This window comes from Haliotis rubra, unplaced genomic scaffold, assembly GCF_003918875.1.
Source record: "Haliotis rubra isolate DU_JTF1 unplaced genomic scaffold, ASM391887v1 Scf75, whole genome shotgun sequence".
In the NCBI taxonomy this organism is placed as follows: domain Eukaryota; kingdom Metazoa; phylum Mollusca; class Gastropoda; order Lepetellida; family Haliotidae; genus Haliotis; species Haliotis rubra.
Window position 1 is genome coordinate 561,093 of NW_025767468.1, and position 23,537 is coordinate 584,629.

Consider the following 23,537-nt stretch of genomic DNA (forward strand, 5'->3'; position numbering starts at 1 on the left):
CCGTAGTTTGGGTCATGGTCTGTGCTCAGTCTGAAGTGCTTGTTTTACCACAGACATATTTCAGAAGGGAATCATTCCTACCAAGCTTTGGGTAGTGGTGAAACTGAATGGCACCAAAGCAGGAATTCCTTATCCCCCCAAAATGTAACATCAGTTTGAACGACATATAATGAAAATGTCCAATAGGATTCTACCCGTGAAGGTCTGGGTTAGAATATTGACCTTCAGTAACACATGCTTGTCGTATGAGGCGACTAACAGGATCAGGTGGTCAGACTCACTGACTTACTTGACACTTGTCATCGGTTCCCAATTGTGCAGATCAATGCTCATGCTGTTGATCACTGGATTGTCTGGTCCAGGCTCAATTATTTACAGACTGCCGCTATATAGCTGGAATATTGCTGAGTGGCGGCGTAAAGCTAAACTCACTCACTCCAATAGGATTCACAGAAGAGGTTATCACATCAAGAAGTATAATAGTAGTAGATTCTGCTGGATTAAACACCAGTTGTTTATGAGATATTTTCAATGTAATTAAGAAATACAGTTTGGTCTACCACCATGTAAAGTGTAATAAAGCACATTTTCGCCCTGAACTATTATAGTTAAAGTATGAGGATGCTTGCTCGCATTTCTACTACCAACATAAGTTTAGATTAGTACATCCAGATGAAGCTGTGTAGTCAAGCGACATTCCACTATTGCATTGTGGGAATGTAAACATTGCGAAAGGTTACCGTGTGGCTGAAAACTTGTGAGTCGAATTGAGACATTTTAACCATCGTAAAACATAAACGTAATGTTCCACCAGTGATGTTAGCTGTGTGGAGCAACTACAAACCAAGAAATGGGATGCAACTTAGTAGTTTACTGTAGGAGGCTGTACGAGGCAATGACAACTGACATGCATCGTGCAACGTCGCTTACAGTGTGACGTAATGCAAAATTGTTCGATTACGAGGAAGCAGACTAGAATGGCATTACATTCTGACGTAATGCAAAAAGTGCACATTATAGTCTGATAAAGTACTGTCGGCGCCTTTGATCTTTCACCGAAACATCTTAGAATGTTTCTTTTGTATCGTCTACAGATTTTGCAAGTGTTTCAGCAAATGTTTTGGCAAATGTTTTGGCTATGGTTCCACTAATTTCTAATCAGATACATGGCTGAATGATAGTTGAATGATTGCCAATAGATTTACTTAATTTAGGGACTTGAGGGTTGACTCGACCATTGGCGCTTATGTTGGTGATGTGGTTTGATTGTGAATAGATGGACTTCTGTGTGGGACTTGAGTTTTGGATAGTTACACAGAGTGTTGTCATACCTTTTATCAAAGTTTTCATGGGTATTTGGTATATGTATGGGTCATGGTACTGTATTTTGTGCCTTTTACAAAGGACTCAGCCTACCTCGATCTCTATTGACACTATTGATGCTTGCCAAAAGTTGCACATATGTTTTGGACATGAATGTTAATTGACACAATAATATTAATAATTGACACATTAATATTAAAGATACATACAGTTATAATAGTCAGTGATAGTTCCTGCAAGAAGGGGCAGTGAGTCATGTAGTCTGTCGTACAGACCCTGAAGCAAATATATCCAAGAAAGCCCATACAAGTCTAGACTATGAGTCATGCAGAAGGCCAAGGTTCGATTCCCCACATGGGTACAATGTGTGAAGCCCATTTCTGGTGTACCTCGCCGTGATGTTGCTGGAATGTTGCTGAAAGCGGCGTCAAACTAAACTCACTCACTCATGCAAGGGAAGTGTCTGGAATGATAATCAGGAATATTGAACATTCCTGTAGCCACCAGACATGATTCATGACTTACCATATTAGTGTTGATACAGATATGTCCATTCCATCAGGAATACAACGTGTATCCTTAGATGAAAAATGAGCACTATCATGATGAATTTAACTTCATTATCAGTTATCATTCATTTTAATGGGCCCATTTCTTTATATAATTTCAGTTGACCCAGAAAAGCAACAAAGAGAGCATAATCAACATGACCTGGGATCAGAGGTCAGAGGTGATGCGGCTCCTTCACATCCAAACTATAACATTCTCAATGAAGTATTGCCTGGCAATGAAAAACAATCTCAGGAAGTATCCAATCTGTCCCAAGACAAGGGTAGTCTGCTATCAAAAGACTCTAGTCATAGGAAAACCAAAGTTTTGGACAAAGCTGATCGTGTTGGCCTTTTGCCGGAAAATCCTGAAATTTCCATTAAAACGTATGACCTGCGCAAAGACATCCCGGACCCCATCTCTGACTTCCATATCCGAGAAGGGGGAGAGCACTCTCAGAATGACCTGATGAGTCAGGAGTGGACGGAAGGAAAGGGCAAGTTCAAGCTACGACCTTCAAAGACTGTCACGTGTGATGGAATGGTGTGCCAGAATAATGGAACTTGTGTCGTTGATGCCAATATCCCTCGCTGTAACTGTCAAATTGGGACTGCAGGTAGCCGATGTGAAAAAAGTAAGTTTTTAGAGCTGCCCTTAAATATTTGAGCTGTGATATGTTTGTTTTTATTAGAGCTAGTTAACAGTCATTGATAGCTGTTCTAAGCATCATATCAGTGACATAAAGACTCACTGAAAACTTAGGGAAAAGTAAACATCTTCTCATATTTGTGGGGGCATATCTGGCCCAGTCAGGTGCCCCATTCCATTGTGCTGAGTTAGTGAGGGGTTGATGGAAGTTACCCTACCTCATGTAAGAATGTCCATCTCTGATTGGTTCATGTGACCTTGAACAAAGTACCATGTATGGCCGGTGCACATCCATACACCTCCCAAGCAGGGTATAAATCTTTGTGAGGGAGATTAAATCAATTATGCCCCACCCATGGAAAGTGCATGCATCCATGGCAGTTGAGTGAACTGTGAACCAGTGGTTCGGATCAACTAGTCGGTACCATGATAGTAAAATATAGGATTGAATCTCAGTTTGTTTTAATGTTATATTTACATAATGAGAGATGTAAACATTCGGTAAGATACATTTGTTGTAGCATAATGATTCAGGGATACAGGGTTTATGTGTCCCTTGTTAGTTTTAAAACCAAGCAAGGTTTTAAAACCTAACAAGGATCACATAAAAATCCTATATGCCCCTCCAGAGGCCCAGATAAGCTGTGTATACGGGTAAAATATGCATAGAAAATTTCCAGTTACGCATTGAAAAATAATTGTTGCGTACCAATTACGCATTTAAAATGTTAGATACGCTAAAAGTTTAAAACAAATGCGTACGGAATATATTTATAAAAATCGCTTGCATTATGAAAAAGACATGGATTGCTATCAAGTTGTACTGTTAGTATAGGACAATTGCTTGTACTGTCAGTATAAGATGAGTGATTTTTTATGAAATCATTTCCATTATATTTAAGTTGGTTTTGATTAGGTATGACGTAAGGCAGAACATACCTGCTTAGTAAACTTACTCAATGACATAATACTTAGGTGAGTAAAATGACTGAAATACGCACATATTTGAAAGCAGTGGGTAACGGAAAATGAAATTCCCACTCAACATTCATGATACCTACTCCAAAAAAATACAGTGGGTACAGTACCCACATGAGCTAAATCTTATCTTGAGCTCTGACCCATCATCACAATGCTGTAACTTATAATGTATGTAAAACTGAGGGCAAATAAAACTACATCATCATATATATCCGTATTACAGTAAACAAGGTTTTGGTTTCTTTAACCCTTTCCAAAATATCCTATCATCAACTAGCTTCCAGCTGAAGTCAGATCTTACAGATACCAGAGTTCAAGCTTGCTTTAACCATGGTTTATGTCTTTTGTATAATGCCTTGATACATGGCGCCCTAATAAACAGTGGCCTGAGTGTGTAATCTTCCCATGGCATTTTAAAAGCCTTTCTTACCATTTTGTAACATTGCATATTTTGAAATATATTGTTTTGTTTTTTTAATGAAATTCCTGATTCCTACGCTTCAGAGTAATGTTGCTAGAAGTGTTCCATTGTAATTTATTGTTAGATGAATTTGTTAGAAGTAAGTTTGTGAATGCATATTTTTCTTAAGCATAAAGACGTCATAATATTTGGCTGTCTGTTGTCTCTGATGCAGACTTTAACTTCAAATGTCAATTTTTGTTGAGGTAATTGTAAAAACTTTGTAATTGCTATTACTGCAGTTGCAATATTTTTTGAGAACTTTGATATATTGAAAATTGATTATTTGCTGAGGAATTTGCGAATTTTGTGTGCTTGCTTTAAATTGCAGTGTTTGTTGTTGAAACTATAAGCATGTCTTAAAGTTGTACTTACAAATACTTGAAATTGTAAGCCCTTTTCACTGCAGACAAGATATTATATATGTATTGCTTTCAATATAAACCAACAGACCTAAATTAAATTTTGTTCGGAAGCATCTTTCAAGAATGTTTGCCATCCAATAATGTATCGTCAGCTGAGAGTTAATTTAATCCAATCTCTCTTGTAACACAGTGACACCCATGAAGAGCAATAACAGAACTAATAAATTGGCTTATCTCTTATTTCTTAGAATGTTCACTTCAGAAAACTGATGACCTCCCAGAAATGATTCAATTTTGTTGGAGTGCAAGTTTGATGGGTTTTCTCCATTTTCGTGACATATTCATCAGAGGTTTATACCCAGATCTATATATAGTTTGTAGTAGGTAGATATCATATACTGACTACTATCACATATTTGTGTATTCCCTTGTGACTAGACTATAGTTCTTAGTCCTCTCCTGCATGGGTGGCCCAGACGTCTGAGTACAATTTGCTGTGCAGTGTTGCTTCCCTTAGGCCCACTAGTAATCTTCGATAGTGAGGACTATGTCAGGTTTTCCAGCTATGTTTGTAGGTTTTTCATTTTTTCCATTTCTATACACATGTGTGGTTTTACTGACGTAGGAAATGGGAAAGTCTTTTGCCCGTATTGGCCCTTAAATTTCATTTTGTAAGGTTAGGACTTCACTCTGTAAAAGCAAAAAGGGGAGCTATAATATTAATTTACTTTTTTTTTTGGTGATGATGGTGGTGGTGGTGGTGGGGGTGTGAAAGAGTTATTTTATGGCTTCTAGTCATATCATATTACCAGAATATATACATATATATTCTAGCAGACATGAAAATTTTCCACGGATTTCCGGTATTTTTGTTTCATTTTGGACATTTTTTAAATCAATGTAAATCTGCAATGAAAGATAAAAAAAACCCCAAGACACCTGGCTAAATTTTCAGTGTTTTTTGTGCTTTGCCGTTCTCATGTCTGTTCTTGTCAAATCATATTACCTGAATATATGCATGTATTTTTCCTCATCATCAAAATGTAGGGGGAATATGGGCAGAAGTCTTACCAGGAAATGTACATGACCTGCATCACTTGGGCCTTAAAGTATCTTCCTACATAAAGATCACACGCGATGATATAACTGGAACACTGTTAAAACTAGAATCAAACTTAACTCACTTACTCGTGCATAAATGACTACCAAAAGCAGCTCTAATTTTATGCCTGTAGCTTTAATTAACATCGCTCAGCATAAATGCAAGGTGGTAGCAAGGTGGCTTTTAATTTACACTGCTCAATGTAAGTTAAAGAACACCCAATGTTTCCTGATGACTGTAGTTAAACAGTCATTCCTGTTATCAGTTGGGCTGCACTGTTGACATAATCCTGGAATTCGTTATCGGGAACGAAGAAATTCTGTCATTTTGGCAGTTTGATTGACTAGCATGGGAAAAATCTGGTGTTCTTATTGTGATGAATTGATATGAAAGAAAGCACACCATCCTCAAAATACTTCAGTTGCTATGAGCATTATTCTACAGGCATGACAGGGAACCAAACCAGAAAATGATAGTAATAATGTTTATAGAAGCTGCTCCAAGTAACATGTACAGAAGCCTTGTTCCCATAAGTCTGGGTGGAAGCCTTGATCTAAACTTTTGGAGAAGCCATGCTGTGTTAATTGAACTTGTGTAATTGCCGAGCTCTTCTCAAACTGGGGGAAGTGTAGTTCTTTTCAACTTGTGTAAAAGCATATCTCTGATCAACTTGTGTACAAGCCTAGCTTTACTCAACTTGTGTAGAAGCGCAGCTCTAATCAACTTGTGTAGAAGCCTAGCCCTAGTCAACTTGTGTAGAAGCCTAGCTCTAGTCAACTTGTGTAGAAGTGCAGCTCTAATCAACTTGTGTAGAAGTGTAGCTCTAATCAACTTGTGTAGAATTGTAGCTCTAATCAACTTGTGTAGAATCGTAGCTTTGATCAACTTTTGTGGAAAGGTGGCTCTGATCATTTTATGTAGAATTGTCGCTCCAATCAACTTGTGTCCAAGCCAAGCTCTAATCAACTTGTGTAGAAGAGTAGCTCTGATCAACTTGTGTAATAGTGTACGGTAGTTCTAACCAACTTGTGTTTTGTTGCAGTCATCTCAGTGGTGTACCCAAAATTCCATGGGATGGGGTACCTTGCTCTGCCTGTCTTAAAGAATGGCTACCGAGACTTCCGGATCTCACTGGAGTTCCGACCTGAGGCTAAGAACGGTCTGCTGCTCTTCAGTGCGGAACTAGATGATGCCAAGACAGATTTCTTCTCTGTGGCTTTGGTGGATGGATACATCGAGTTCAGGTAATTGTCAGATGAATATGGTGTCTGGTGAGAGCTACAAATACATCGTGATATCTTACTGATTGAGAACATTGTTTCTACATTTGTCTGCAGCATAGCCATACACTTAGGTGTCTCTAAAGTGGAAAATGTCAAAGACAGCTTGAGCTTTGGCTTTTCTGACTCACAGAGTTGATATGACTCAAATTATTCCAATCCTGTTTTTCCTTGAATATGGTTCTACATTTGTCCGCAACATAGCCAAACATTTAGGTGTCTCTAAAAAGGAAATTCTTAAAGACTGCATGACCTTGGGCTTTTCTCACTCACAAAGTCGATATGACTGAAATTGTCAAAGCAACATGAAGTTAAACACATTCACTACTTGGAAAGGACTGCCTCCGTGGTGTAGTGGTTAGGCATCCACCCAGAGAGCTGAAGGTCGCGGGTTCGATCCCCGACCACGTCATACCAAAAGACGTTAAAATATGGTACTTGTTGGTCCCTGCCTGGCGCTCGGCATTAATGGGTACAAGAAGGACTGGTCGGCTCGGAGTCAGTATAATGTGTCTGACTGGGGTATTCATGCTTCACTGCGGCATTGTATCTCAGTGGGCTAGCACTATAAAACCAGCTTAAGTCTGGGCTAGTACAAGCAGCCGCACCTACACATATATACACATGCATGCACGTCGTCATATGAGCGAAATGTTCTCAAGCACGACGTTAAATCCAATTTCACCTCACCTCACTACTTGGAAAGAAGATGTGTAATGTTAAACTGGTACCCATGCTGACCCATACTGGGTCTGACACTGCACAACTTTCGACTTTCCTCCCCCGAAGGACAGATTAACATACACCAACAGAATATGGGGAGTCAAACGGACATGGAATGAAGGGCATATTGAGAATGCTTTGATCCTCAATTATGGATTTTTCTGGAAGCTGAATTGCATGGCTGTGTTCATGCAATAATTTTTGTAAGTTTTGGAAAATTGAATTCACATCCCATGGTAATGACAACAGCTGGTAATATGTGTTGACAGGTGTTGACAGATCTGATATGAAATAGTTGGATGTTGAATCCAGTAATTGAAACAGTCTTGAAAGCAGCTGTCATGAAGCATGTCTCACTGTTGCATCATCATCGGGCCAAAGTCTTCATATTGCTTTGATAAGAAATGAAGAATTTTGTGATTTTGCCTAGGCTTGTGAATTCCGACTTAACACGGTAGTTGTGCTACTGCTGCTTTGAGGAATAGATCCATGGCTTTATTTGTGACGATGTTCTGTATTTATGATCTACCTTGCTCTTGAGAGGGCTTGATTGATATGTTATATATAGATATACTGTAAACAATGATTATAGCATACTGTAGGGGACCACTAATTTGAGTATGTTATAAGCATTTCGGTTAAAATATACAGCAAGTGGAAAAAAAAACCCATTTTGTCATATCCATCAATTACTAATAAGAGTGATATTGTATTGTCCAAATAGTGCTATCCGTTTTAACTCTCCATACTAGTTTTAGTTGTAATTGTGATATTCTAGTTGTTTTACTGTCCTTCGTCGACAGGTTTTATATAATATACATATATTTCATTTCAATATCAAATGTTCTCGTCACGATATGGCTGAAATATTGCCGATGTGACGTTAAATATTAACTCACTCACTCACTCACTAATAAGAGTGTTCACTATAAACATGGCTTACTATATTCAATAAGGCCTATTCTTTGCTATGCCTTCAGTTTTAAAGATTAAAGTAGATGAACCATTACAGATGAAGATTGCATTCTTCCATAAACCATTTATCCTTTGCAAATATAAATGGTCAAGGCAGAGAATAATCCAACATCTAGTCTTCTAGGCTCCTCTATTTCCTTGTGTAAATTGTGTAAAAGTTGAAGTCTAAGAACAAAGACTGCCTTTCCCATTAGATCTGGTTACCATAATAAGTTTCGTATTGTTATAAGATGCGGTTGATTATTGCAAAGATGAAACATGTTATCGTGAAAGTCTTGGCCATCAGGATGTGGAAATTAAAATAACTGAAATGTAAGGAGCTAAATCTGTTGTAGACTTTGTTGTTAGTTACATCGAGGATGTAATTCAAACTTCCCAAGAAGCTAATCAATGTTTCCTAGTATGTTATTTTGTAGGTAATGGTCAAGTTATACTGAAAAAAGGCTATAATTAGTTAAACAGGCAGGCTTATCTTGATGTGCGTTTATACATTCAACAGCGGTACAATAGATTTCTTCCTTGTGCAGATCAAACAGGAGTCAGTGTAAGGTATGGGGGCTGCATCTGGTCAAGTGGGCAAAGTGAATGTGTAACTGTCCTGGACATAATCCATCTTCCACTGGCACAGATATACTTAACAAGATGTTCTTAATATGCTGTGTTTTCTCAGTGGCTCTGTAGCCTGGTGGTTCACTCATTAGGCTTGCAGCATTTAAGCTTCAGGGGTGGTGGTGGGTAGCCCAGTGGTTACTTCATTTGCTTTCCAATGCTGAAGACCTGGGTTAGATTCTTCACACTTACTCTTGCTCACTCACTCACTCACTCACTCACTCACTCACTCACTCACTCACTCACTCACTCACTCACTCACTCACTCACTCACTCACTCACTCACTCACTCACTCACTCACTCACCCAACACCAACCACCCACCCACTTACTCACTCATTCTCTGGAACTACATTTATCAGTGTGGATGTCTGTGTAGGCTTGACTGAGACAGTGTTCCAGATTTACTGTCTATGCTTAGAGCATTGCCCTTTAGTCAGAGTAACCAATACCGTACATTCCTGGAGGCCTGATGCCAGCACAGTATATGTAGATGTGACATTTATTGTTGGAGTTTCACATCACATCTGCACATGTCATTAAGTTAGCATGGTGATGTGTGTTATGTGTGTTGTCTCAGTGTCAAATATAATCTCTAACAAGGGACATTCTGTGGCATACCTGGCACAAAGGATCTACTGTAGAAAGTCCTTGAGACAGATGTAGATTTTGTAAAGAGTCCCTGCTAGCAGGTTATTCTGTGAAAAGAGTGAGTGAGTTTGGTTTTACGTCGCTTTTAGCAATATTCCAGCAATATCACGGCAGGGGACAGCAGAAATGGGCTTCACACATTGTACCCACGTCTTCGGCATGACGAGTGAACACTTTAACCACTAGGCTACCCCACCGCCCAGCTGTGAAAAGAAGATCCTGTGAAAACAGCCGAGTGGTTCAGAAACTGGTCTGGTAGACATGCCCTGTGTGCAGGTTTGGTTGGTGTAACTGTATCTAGTGCTAGATCTGCATTATCTATCTAGTGGACACACACTGACTCCATGGTCTAGGTCTCTCCAGTATGCAGTTACACAGGAAGTGTCTGGATGCTCAGACTCGGCCCATCACGGGGTACAGGAAGTGGTACAGACTATCGATGTACATATAATGAACGTTATTCAATAAAATGCACCAGACCAATTCAGACTCAATTTGGTTGGACACTTGTGATTGGCATTCTGTAACTAGAGATGATTGAGGTGGAGGAAGAGGTTATTAACTGTCTTTTTCCTGCAGTGATTATTTCTAATCAAAAGTAACCACTGACTAATTACCTCGGCAACATTTTATGTTTTAGGCTCTCATAAAGTAGCATCCTCTCAAAATAATACCAATCATTAGATTGCAAGCAATTGTGTTTTCGATCTCAAGTGTCATGTTGCTGATAATGGAACAGTGAGATTGATAGGTGTTTTGTATGGTAATCAATGTTCTACCAGCCTGTGAAGTGTTCCAGGGGTGGAGGCACCAGTCAGTGAATTGGTTTGTTGGTGGTGGCTTGGTGGATATTGTAGTAGGTTGATTGGTGAATCCTTGGATGGGAAAGTGTTATTGGTTGGTTTGGGGTTGGTGAGTGAGCATGTACATGGGTGAATCCTTGGTTGGGAGAATCCTTGGATGGGTGAATGCTTGGATGGGAGAATCCTTGGATGGGTGAATGCTTGGATGGGAGAATCCATGGATGGGAGAATCCTTGGATGGGAAAGTGTTATTGGTTGGTTTGGGGTTGGTGAGTGAGCATGTACATGGGTGAATCCTTGGATGGGTGAATCCTTGGTTGGGAGAATCCTTGGATGGGTGAATGCTTAGATGGGAGAATCCTTGGATGGGTGAATGCTTGGATGGGACAGTGTTATTGGTTGGTTTGGGGTTGGTGAGTGAGCATGTACATGGGTGAATCCTTGGATGGGTGAATCCTTGGTTGGGAGAATCCTTGGATGGGTGAATCCTTGGATGGGAGAATCCTTGGATGGGTGAATGCTTGGATGGGAGAATCCATGGATGGGAGAATCCATGGATGGGTGAATCCTTGGATGGGAAAGTATTATTGGTTGGTTTGGGGTTGGTGAGTGAGCATGTACATGGGTGAATCCTTGGTTGGGAGAATCCTTGGATGGGTGAATGCTTGGATGGGAGAATCCATGGATGGGAGAATCCATGGATGGGTGAATGCTTGGATGGGAGAATCCTTGGATAGGTGAATGCTTGGATGGGTGAATCCTTGGATGGGAAAGTTTTATTGGTTGGTTTGGGGTTGGTGAGTGAGCATGTACATGGGTGAATCCTTGGACAGAAATGTGTTTGGGGCTTGGTAAATACATGGGTAGGTTTCAAGTTGCCTCTGTAATAATGCAACAATAACATTGAAGTATGGCTTGTTACCAGGTCTGTCAAAAATACTGCTGATGTTTCCTGACCTTAATGGCTTTGGAATTGGTCTGGATTGGTGATGCTATAGCAGGACGGGCAACAGGGGATATATTAACCACTGAAAGAACTTTCACAAAAGAGTACTACTTAAGTTTCAGCCAAGATTGGAAGTAGACAACAGTCCTTTCTCTTTAAGGAATTTTCTTTAAAACTTCTGCTAGGCTTCAAAGTTGATAAGTCCTTGAAGCATGTCTCCTTACTGTGTTGTGATGCATCTGGAAGTCAAACTTTAACGTCTTTGACACCATATCCCTCATTTGTCACCATATGCCCCATTTGACATGATATATCCTCCGTTTAACATGATACATCCCCCATTTGACATGATATATCCTCCATTTAACATGATACATCCCCCATTTGACATGATATTTCCCTGTAGCTTAAACTATGTATCACCTTTGTATCCCCTCATTTGACACCCTGTATCTCCCATTTTGACACCATGAAGTCCACAACTTACAAGCCCCAGACCCATGACGTGTGTGGGTTGTTGGAACCTGATCTGTCCTGGACTGACCACCGAGAGAACACTGAAATTGACTGTGATAAGCCGACTCCCATCCTACGCTTGTCAGGATGTACACTTGCTGCCAGTGTCTCTTGGCATATAAGCTTCAGAACGGTCACCTGTGTGGGTGTCTGTGTAGGCTCGTCGTAGACAATGCTTCACATTTAGGGCTGACTCAGAGTGATGGGAGCAGGGCTCAGCTTTCCTTATGTCAGGATATTGTCCTAGGTTTCAAATGAACAAGAACATATGTGCTTATGTCAGGGAGAGGGCTTTTATAATGTCTTTACAATGTATTCCTCCTTGTCTGTAAGTGAAACAATTACCCTTATTGCTCTGGTATGGTGGGGTGTGTGAGTGAGTGAGTGAGTGAGTGAGTTTAGTTTTACGCTTTTAGCAATATTCCAGCAATATCACGGCAGGGTACACCAGACACATAGTACCCATGTAGGGAATTGAACCCAGGTCTCGGCATGACGAACGAAGCTTTAACCACTGGGCTACACCACCACCCCATTGCTGAGTGGGACCCCACAAACAATACAGAAAGGCCTTCAAGATGTGAGTTGTATTTTCTCAGAAGCAGTAGGATGGATTCTGTATTCATTTGTGAATTTTGTGTTGGCTGAAAAATAGATAAAGTGAGTATTTACAGATGTTCAGTGTTGAGTATGACACTAAAGTTCTCCCATGTACACCTACAGTTGATAACCTCCCACTTACTGGCAAGCTGCTTCTTCATGTGTCATATTCTGTTGGCAAGGGAAGGAATTGACAACCAATAGAGTCTGTTTGTCTTGAATTGTAACAAAACATCTCTCTGTGACTGACCGATGACTCCCAGCCTTTGATAGTCTGATAAAACTGTCCCTCGGAAGAATTCTTTAATTAATGTTGTCTTTGTGTGGCGCGATAACGCTGAATTACCAATTTGATCCGGTAACGTTGTCTGACTTTTATTGGTGTGTTCCAGTTGTAGACTTTTGGTATACATGGTATCAAACATGTAATAAATCTTTTATGTAGAAGCCTCGGAGGGGGATCGTTTGGAAGGGTCGGTGTATGCTTTACTGAAGTCTGGTCAGACAGTTTTGTTCCCTCTCTGTCAACATGCTGTTTTGTCCGTACAGACATATCGTACAGGGCTCGTGACTATAAAAGAATTGAAAACAGGGGTTGCCATATTATGGTTGCAATATGTGATATCTTGTGATATAGGATTCCTTGTTAAATATGGTTGTAACATGATTGATATTGTGAGTGATTAGTTTTAATGAGTGATGATGATGATGATGATGATGATGATGATGATGATGATGATGATGATGATGAACCCTTGCTGCATTGTGGGGTGCTAGAAGCTTAACAGTCTCATTACCATTTCACCATTTCTGGTTACTGCATTTATGAATGAACGGAGGCCTCCTTGTAACAAATTCACTTGTGTTACATATGTGTTGTGCTGACAAACTGAGGGTCATAATCTGCATGAATCTGTTCGAACACACAATCACTGAATCCTGGCATATGAAGGGACACAACTCTGCACAGCAACTTGTGTTTGATTAAGTACCAGTGCCCTTGATTGATAGTTTGAAATATGCATCTGATTTAATAGACTTTGCAACACATGGTTTTCTATACAAATAATATTTTATTATTATCAGATCCATGAATGCTTTGAAATTTATGAGAATTTATATGATCCAAGGGTTGCGATACCATTAATGCTGCAATTTCAATGATGCCATATCTGATCATATTGCTTTTCAAGTCATCTTCCTTAGTTGTTTGAAAGAATGGTTGGTAGGGATGTCTTTTAAATAGATAGGAATTTGTTTTGTTGTTATTTGTTCATATTTGCTTTTTCGAAGTTGTGATAATTAATGTTTGGACCCAAAGTGACCTGCTTCTCTGGTTTGAGAGCTCTGCACATGACTCACCCTCGTTTCCACAGTAATACAATCATCTGGAGTCTAGTGTCTTGGTGTGAATGTGGAACTGTAATTCACTTTCCATTGTAATGTTAAGTTATTGGAGAGTCTGTACATTGAGATATGAAGAGAGTTGAAACATGAATTATTCAGGGAAACAAAAGCTCAGCAAACTGATGGAATTTCACCAGAAAGGTCAAGTGTTATTGCATGGTGTTTGATGTCAAACTCCAGTGGAAGAAATCTTTGATATTTGATCCTGAAATCTTAAGACCTGTTACAGATTAAAAGTTATTTATTAGTGAGTGACTATCGCTATATGCATGCAAATGAACATCAGGATTATCAACACAGTAAGTGGAGTACACTTGTAAGGTGTCTCACTATGCAGGCATATAGTACCAATGGTCTTGGCTAATATATCAATCGGTGGTGATAACTTGCATGCTCTCAATATCTTGTGTGGACACATATTGTGTTGTGTCGTTTCAAGTGTCCCTTTTTGTGGGCATATGTAAACCAGACAAGTGTGTGTGTGTGCGTGAGTGAGTGAGTGTGTGTCTTGCATCTGCGTGTCTTCAACAACCCATGCTTGTCAGAAGAAGCTACTAACAGGGTCGCGTGGTCAGGTGATCACTGACCTGGTTGAGACATGTCATTGTATCCCAATGGCAAAGGTCGATGCTCATGCTGTTGATCACTGGATTGTCCTGTCCAGACTCGATTATTTACAGACCACCATCATATAGCTGGACTATTGCTCAGTGTGGCGTTAAACCACAAAAAAAAAGTTATGTTGACTTACATATTTCCTTTCTCTACATGTGTGCATACATTACCAGATGTGTTTGTTTGATGGCCAGCAGGCCATTGTTCAAAGTGATCTTAGCGCTAAGGTGACCGTAACTCCCATACCTATACATAGACTTAAGGTAGTCTTAGCACTAAGGTGACTGTAACTCCCATACCTTAACATAGACTTAAGGTAGTCTTAGCGCTAAGGTGACTGTAACTCCCATACCTTAACATAGACTTAGCGACCGCCTCCGTGGTGTAGTGGTTAGAGAATCCGCCCGGAGAGCGGAAGGTCGCTGGTTCGATCCCCGACCGCGTCATACCAAAAGAGGTTAAAATATGGTACTTGTTGGTCCCTGTCTGGCGCTCGGCATTAATGGGTACAACAAGGACTGGTCGGCTCGGAGTCAGTATAATGTGTCTGAGTGGGGTATTCATGCTTCACTGCGGCATGGTATCTCAGTGGGCTAGCACTATAAAACCAGCTTCAGTCTGAGCTAGTACAAGCAGCCGCACTTACACATACACACACTACACGTCGTCATATGAGCGAAATATTCTCAAGCACGACGTTAAACCCAATTTCACCTCACCTCACCTAACCTAACATAGACTTAAGGTCGTCTTAGCACTAAGGTGACTGTAACTCCCATACCCTAACATAGACTTAAGGTAGTCTTAGCGCTAAGGTTGTTTTGTGTAACGGCACCCAGAATATTAATCTGCAACACACAAATCTTTAAGCTAATATGGGTTTCAGAGTTTTGTTTTGTTTTCAATAATCTTCTAGAGATATCAGAGAGGTTTTGAAGAAGCTGATACAGATAATTTGACTTGTGGCCGGATGTGTTCTGGAATCACTATGGCGGTCACAATACAGCTGCTTTGGTGGTTAGTGTAAGCTGGTGGAAATTGCATATTTCTGTGTCTAAATGTGGACTGAAGCTACTGTTGATTGATTACTGTGCCATCCAACTGATGGAGGTATGGTTGGTCTGACTGGGAAAGGCATTGAAGGTCTGGAGACTTATGACTAAGACTCGACCATGTGTCTACTGCGATTGAAATGCTCTCAGCTGCTGACTAGGAGACGAGACTCGTAAACTGGCTAAAGTGCTGAATAAGTGTTGGGGATGGGATGAATTAACTGCAGAGAAAGTGTTCCGACTCGCAACAGTCCTGCTTCCATGGTGGAAGACCTTGTACTTGAGGTACATTGAAACTCCTTCATAAGTGCCTGAATATGGCGATATCGTTGCGTTGGGCTTTGATTGAGTCGCTATGGAAAGAAGGCTTTATTACTTTATTTTGATTCTGCTCTCTAGATCAGATGGCAGACTGCTGTTGTCAGATGTCATGAATGCTATGATTTATTGAATCTTATATAAAGTCTGGTATTGTGAGTGTTGAGAGGAGACTAATCAAATGAAGGAAGGCCTTCAAATTGAACATTAATGCACCAGTTATTAAAGGTCAAAATATTCTATTTTTATAGCGAAATAGGAATTATTTGTGGTTGTAGTTATTGTTTTCATAAGCGAATGCCTCTTCAGTATTAATTCAGGATTAATTTTTGACTGACTTTTGAGTTGATATTTGCACAATTTTGTACTTGAAGTCCATTTGTGTAACATCATAGTGACATTAAAGGCATTCTGGTTTAAGGTTCAACAGCTAACTGCACAGGCTGCTTCCCTTAGATATAACAAGATCTGCTAATCTTTGGTTTTGGATCCTAGATTTGTTCCGATTACGAAAAATGATCTGTTACCACCTTATTAAGTTGATATCCTTAAAATTAAATTAAATGTCATGTTTTTAAAAAATTAAAAGCAATGTCATGTTTTTTTTTTTAATCAATTGAGTGAGTGAAAGTTGCTTATTGACTCCTCAGCAATTTTGCAGCTATTTGCACCGATTTTAAAATTAAAAGCAATGTCCTATTTTTTAAGATTAAAAGCAATGTCATGGGTTTTTTAATAACTCTGAGAGTATGCCAAAGCATCAAATGCAGAGCCTAGTAAAGTTCAATGAAATCTTACAATGATAATCTGGAACTGCTTTCCAATAACTGACTTACAGAGTTCAACAGGATGCTATAACAGAGATTTTCTGGAAAACAACCCATAGCTAATAACATTTTGTTTCATAAGTGTTTGCCGTTACGCTAATAACTTCACATATTACATGTAATGTTTGATCAAATCTCATCATGGCATTGAATGGTTTCCAGGCTGATGGTATTCTAGCATTGTCTTGAATGTTAAATGTAAATAGAACTGACAGTGTCATCGTGACATGAATTCCACCGAACTTTAACAAGGATCATAGAACATTTATACTTGCTATAAACCTGTATTTTCTGCATCAGCGGTTATTTATTTCTGACATTTTAGGATTAATGACCTAATGTTCTCTGAATTGTTGCATTTATACAGTAATAATAATGAACTGTTTTTCAAAGAAATGCCAAAGTGAATGATTATTATTTGGAAATAAAAATTTATTATAGACAAAAATAGCTAATGTTTTTTAGAAATTGTTGCTGAGCACTTCTTCAGTGTACTGAAATAATGCCAATGTGAAAGAGAATCAGGAATTCTTACATCCATGGTACACAAAACTCATAAACTCAACACCCTTTGAGATGAAATGTCACGAGGCCAAGAATTTGTCTCAACAATTTTCAATTTCAACAAAGTCCCTTTTGAGCACTTGAGAACCTAAGGGCTTTTATGGTTTGTTAACTTTGATTGTGTTTTCAGTGTATTACAATGTATGGGTTTTTGTCAGTGAAGTTGGCAGACTTGATGTTCTGCTAATCAATTCTATAACTTTTTCTGTTAAATACCTCTCCATTCCAATTGATTTTTGTTCAAGTGGGGCAAAAACCATTTGTCTTGTCGTATCTTTGTTATTCACAAACCTATTTTTACCACAAGAAAGGAACTGTCTGTCATTTTAGGTGATGCAAGGTTTATTCTATGATCTCAACGCTTCCATACAATGTCTTTGATTTCTGGCATCTCAATCAGTTGCCATGGCAATTGGATACCCCATTTTTCTGCATGTAGAGGCATTTTGGCACAAATGAGAGTAGTCGCTGAAGAAAGTGACTTTTTTTACCAGGATGTTGTGTTTTGAATAACAAGAAGTTGATATCTCCCTAGCTGCTTTCCCTCTGTTGGTGGAAGATCCTTAAAAGTTCCTGGATTAAAGAAAGAAAAGTTTGTTTTATTTTTAATTGTTACTTTAAAGGTTTCAATGGATAATGCGACTGGCACGCGAAGGTGTAAAAAGTGTCAGATCATCCAGTTGAATTTAGCAAAACTTACTACAGTTAGGCAGCTTAAACTTGTCACGTTTACAAATAATGTCATTTAAACCAGCAAATTTAGTTTGATGTCTATAAACAGGACAGTGTTTTGGACTTGCGCATACATTCTTTAGCAAATGAGTGTTGTAAAATATTTGACTGGTCAAAACCTTTTACCAAAGTTGTTTCAAACAGTTTATTGGCTGAGTAGTGAGTGAGTTTGGTTTTATGCCGCTTTTAGCAATTTTCCAGCAATATCACGGACACCAGAAATTGGCTTCGCACATTGTACCCCTGTTGGGAATCGAAACCAGGTCTTCGGTGTGACGACCGATTGCTTAACCACTAGGCCACCCCAACGCCCCAATTGGTTGAGTAAGTGGCAAACAGTTAGTTGTGCCTCACAGTCCTTCACAGCTTCCTCCAATCCAGATCTGTCAATAATTGGTACAGCTGTTAGAGGAGGATTTACAGTATAGTCCAGTTGCTTGTTGTTGCTTTTGGACAAAACCCATATCACCCTGACGGATACTGCAACAATTAATTTTCTTGCTGACATGTTTGAATCTGCCTTTGTGAGTTGAGAGACCGCACTCAGCAAATTCCAAAACAGGCGGGAAATCAGATCTTGACCAGACAATCCAGAGATTAACCTGTTCTTTGTCATATGAACTTTCACCAAGTCATAAGGAACTGTACAGCTTATTGCTTTACGACAAGGGGCTTTTATGGGGTAGCCTGGGTTGGTGAAGACCTATTTTCCCGGATCGTCGGGTCGAATCTGAAGACCAGGGTTCAATTGAAAACATGGGTACAATCAGATGTTGAAGCCCATTTCTTTGGTGTATGACTTTCACTGACTCATGATATTGCTGGAATATTGCTTTAAAAGCGGCGTTAAACCAAACTCACTCGCTCAAGGCAGGGTTCAATTCACATGATTACAATGTGTGAAATCCATTGCAGTCCCGCCCTGATATTTCTGGAATATTTGTGGTCGGGTAAATGGGTATGAAGGCTTTTTATTCTCCCCACTCTGAATAATGTATGAAGGATTTATTCTCCCACTCCCACACACACACACCCATGTGGGATGCATAATATTTTATTAAGATCAAGTGGACCAATCACATCTTAACTTTGACATGGAAGTAAGATAATTTGGCAACAGATATTAAATCAGAACTGATCAGTACAGACAGTCAAAACAATTATTGCTCTGTTACAGTGTCAGTCATTGCAAAGTGAAATAAATAGAAAACAGTTTTTAAGTTTAATTTTTATGCCCCCGCATATAGGGTTACCCTCCATGTCCGTCCGTCCGTACGAAACAGGGAATGTACTCTATCCACTTCTCCACAAAAAACGCTCTGTGGAATTCAATGAACTTATACATGGGCTTTCTTGGGACTCTAATGGTGTGCATCTCATATTTTGTTTTTGTATTTTATTGTTTTTTTGTAAGTGTAGAGACATTTGAACTTAGGTACATTTTGCTGAATTTCTCTATGATGATAGTGTAATAGGGGATGAAGTCTATCCACTTCTCCACAAAAACTGCTCAACAGAATTGAATGAACTGCTACATGTCTTTCATAGGGACTCTAAAGGTGTGCATTTCATAATTTTTTATGCAATTTCTTAATTTTGTCACTTTTACGGATGTTTGAAGTTAGTTAAATTTTGTTCTATTCAGCCTGTTCGTTCCATCCAGCAGGGGGGTGTACGTTATCCACTTCTCCTCAAAAACTACTTTATGGAATTCAATTAGATTACACATGTGCTTTATAGGGACTCTAAAGGCATGCATCTCATATTTTGATTTTGTATTTTATTTATTTTTCCAATTTTAATGCCGTTTGAACTTACATAAATTTTGTTTAATTTCTCTCTGAAAATAGTGTTATAGGGGATGAAGTTCATCTACTTCTCCACAAAAGCTGCTCAACAGAATTGATTGAGCTTCTACATGTTTCACTCTAAAGGTGTGCATCTCATACCTTGTTCATCCAATTTCTTATTGTCACTTCTACAGATGTTTGAACTTAGTTGAATTTGGTTCTATTCATCCTGTTCGTCCCATACAACAGGGGGTGTACTTTATCCACTTCTCAAAAACCACTGCACAAAACTCATTTAGCTTACATATGTCTTTTATAGAGACTCTAAAGGTGTGCATCTCATATTTTGTTTTTGTATTTTATAGTTTTTTGAACAGTTTTACAGTTTTTTATAGACATTTGAACTTAGATAAATTTTGTTGAATGCTTATGACGTCACGGCCAGAGTTAACAGTTACTGTTCAGTTTACCTGATGATGGGGCCAGAACAAGCCCTGAAACGTTGTACTCGAGAATAAAAAGAAGATGTAACCCAGAAAAAATCTCTATGTTCATCAAATATCATCTTCTAAACGCCAATCAAGCATCTAAAACAAATAATGTTGTACGATATAAGTGGAGATCAGGTATTTCCAGAAATAATGAAATATTTGTTTTGTTTGTAGCAAACGTTTTGCCTTGATGGAGAGGGCATAGCGACTTCTGTGTATGATCGTTACTGATGGTTGGGAAATAACATTCACTTTATGTATGTTTCGTTTCTTAGGCCACAAAGTAGCACGCATTGAATAAACAGACTTGTCCGTGCAGACAGAAATTTTATTGATTTTTGAAATGTTAACCAAACAAGTCAGGAAAAAGGCCATTTAAAGCAGCCCACTTCATATCTCAATCTAACCCTTTTTGCATTCTGTCATGTAATAGGGAAAGTTTAAACAGAAATCTTTTTTGGGGACGTTGCTTGAAATGTCTGCTTGTTGCAGTGAAGAGAATGGACTGTAGCATCCATTTCTATCAGCGGACAGAGGTATGGTTAAATGGGTACGATTTATTGACTGAGGTTTTTGCATGTTTTGCTTCCATTGGATTGTCTACCTACACCACAATGATAAATGGTCTCTTTACCACTGGGCGATTGATTCTCCCACTGAATTCATCACTGAATCTCTGTAGAGAAAACTGGAGAAAAATCCAATTTTTTAATAGATTTGTAGCAAATGTTCCCAGCCAATAATCTGATAAAAAATGTGATACCTTATACATATTTTTTATTAATTTATTGATATGATCCATACCGAGCTGGCTCCCAGGGTTCTGAATCATCCAAGAGATAAAAATGTTGATGATTTTACAGAGAGAATGATGAAAGTACTGAAGAGTGTAAATTGGCGATACTGTTTGTAACAGGATTAGCATTCAAATAGTGCTCAGTGTTTTCAGTCTCTGAGGATTTGTCTAATACTTTTATTGAATTCATGGTAAAGCTTATTAAATTTCTGTTAAAGTTTATTAAAGAACAGTAATGGTGGCTGGTTCTTTTCCGTGGCGTGTTTGACACGATTAGCATAGACGCCATTTACAAACACATGAAACGTTTTGCATAATTGTGGAGATGAAAACGAACTGAATTAAGTTTGTACTGTTTTGTGGGCGTGGAAGAAAAGCTTATATTTTATTCCTTTCTGTAACTCTGAAAGCTGCATGTAAATTATTCAAGTTATGTAGGTTTGACATTTGTGGCTGCTATTTCAAAATCAAAATTATCTAGCAAATTCCTGAAAAATAGATTTAACTGGGTAGATATCTTTCTTTCAAAGTTCAGATTTTTGTTGTAGGTGGATCAGTGTTTACAGGTGTTCGCTTTAGTCAAATTTGCTGTGAATAGTTACGAAATTGCTGATGGGGTATTAAACAATATTTACTCACTTACTCATGCACTTTAGTGAAGTGAACTCATTGCAGTGTGGACACATTGTAGTATTGGTACTGTCAGTAGGTTGATACTCAATCATTCTTTAAAACATATCCTAATAGAATCGATGCCTATTGAGCTGATTATTGTTAGGTCATCCAGAAAGGAGTTTATGTGTACCGAATAAGTCATTTCAACATGATGACCAAATGATTTGAGAAGTGGCTGCTTAACTGCCCACAGTATCAAATCAAAATATGACATGGGTACTATTTGAGACAGTGTCTCATTAAATGTGAAATGTTTAACCAGAGCTTCATAGGGGACCCCATGATTAATTTTTCAGGTGACTTGCAGGAAATGTGATGGTCCCATAAAGTAATGAAATCATGTGGTGTTCTGTAGTTTTTTGTTATTACTTTAGTGAATGGAATAAGTCAGCAAATGAAATTTATTGTGCAGCCTTGGGACAGTATATTTTTTCTCCATCCAGTCTCTATATTTGTGTGTTGTGTAATACTCAATTGCGATATATGTATTGTGCTTTTGAATGTCAGGATATAAACTGTGTGGTACAAGATTGTCTCTGGTTTCCCTGCACCAGATCTGGGCCTTGTTCCAATAAATGACCCTTGAGCTAAGACTATTGGAGAATGATAGCAATGATCATCTTGTCTGTATGGGACACAGTCATGGTAATACTGTCTATGGGACTTTTCCAGAATTAAGACCGAATACTCCCCCGTACGTTGTAATTAGTTTTCAGGAACCTTTGTTGTTCTTAAGAACAGTTTGATTGCTATTTTCTGTTTGACTTATAAGATTCCAATGTGCAATCTTTTCCCATGGTCGCCAACTGGTGTTGCTATGATACTGTGTTTTGCGTGCATTGAGGCAATGTATCTTTGGACTACAAAGCACACTGTGTCTACAAAACATATCGTGTAACTTGCACTTGACTGCGATATGTTGGTATTTGAGGACATTTTTCTGGGGGAAAACAGTTCCCATGATTTGTAACAAACAAGACATTAAGTACAATTATTGATTCCTTTAGAGCTAACGTTTGGGTTACTTTTTGAAATATTGGTTGAAGAACCAGATTTGTTTTTATTCAACTTCTGTCGGAAAATTGAATAATTAATTCCACACAACATCCATAATACTTGCCATGTCATGAAATGTGGACAGAGTTTATGAATGAACTGCCATGGTGAGCAATGACCATGTCACCTCATGACTTCTGTGAGTGAGTGAGTGAGTTTAGTTTTACGTTTTACTTGGATGACACATGTCATGGTATCCCAATTGCGTAGATCGATGCTTGTGCTGTTAATCACTGGATTGTCTGGTCCAGATTTGATTATTTACAGACAGCTGGAATATTGCTGAGTACGGAGTATTGCTGAGGCCTGATGCCAGCACAGTATATATAGATGTGACATTTATTGTTGGAGTTTCACATCACATCTGCACATGTCATTAAGTTAGCATGGTGATGTGTGTTATGTGTGTTGTCTCAGTGTCAAGTATAATCTCTAACAAGGGACATTCTGTGGCATACCTGGCACAAAGGATCTACTGTAGTAAATCCTTGAGACAGATGTAGATTTAGTAAAGAGTCCCTGCTAGCAGGTTATTCTGTGAAAAGAAGATTGTCGCTTACACACTCACTCACTAAAAGACTCCCTGCTAACAGGTTACTCTGTGAAGATCCTCACTCACTCATTTACTCACTCACTCACTCACTCTTGTGGCAAGGATGCTGACAGCCTACTTTGCCTCAGAG

At 38.9% G+C, this 23,537-nt stretch overlaps 1 protein-coding gene across 1 annotated transcript in view; it reads left to right on the forward strand.

Moving 5' to 3' along the window:
• The window catches only part of LOC124260049 (pikachurin-like), a 159,625-nt gene that overhangs the window by 102,365 nt on the left and 33,723 nt on the right, over positions 1 to 23,537 (forward strand). Inside the window, exons 3-4 of the mRNA XM_046694287.1 lie at positions 1,994 to 2,506; positions 6,471 to 6,672. Of these exons, the coding sequence (XP_046550243.1) occupies positions 1,994 to 2,506; positions 6,471 to 6,672 (715 nt within the window). The remainder of the gene's footprint in view (positions 1 to 1,993; positions 2,507 to 6,470; positions 6,673 to 23,537) is intronic.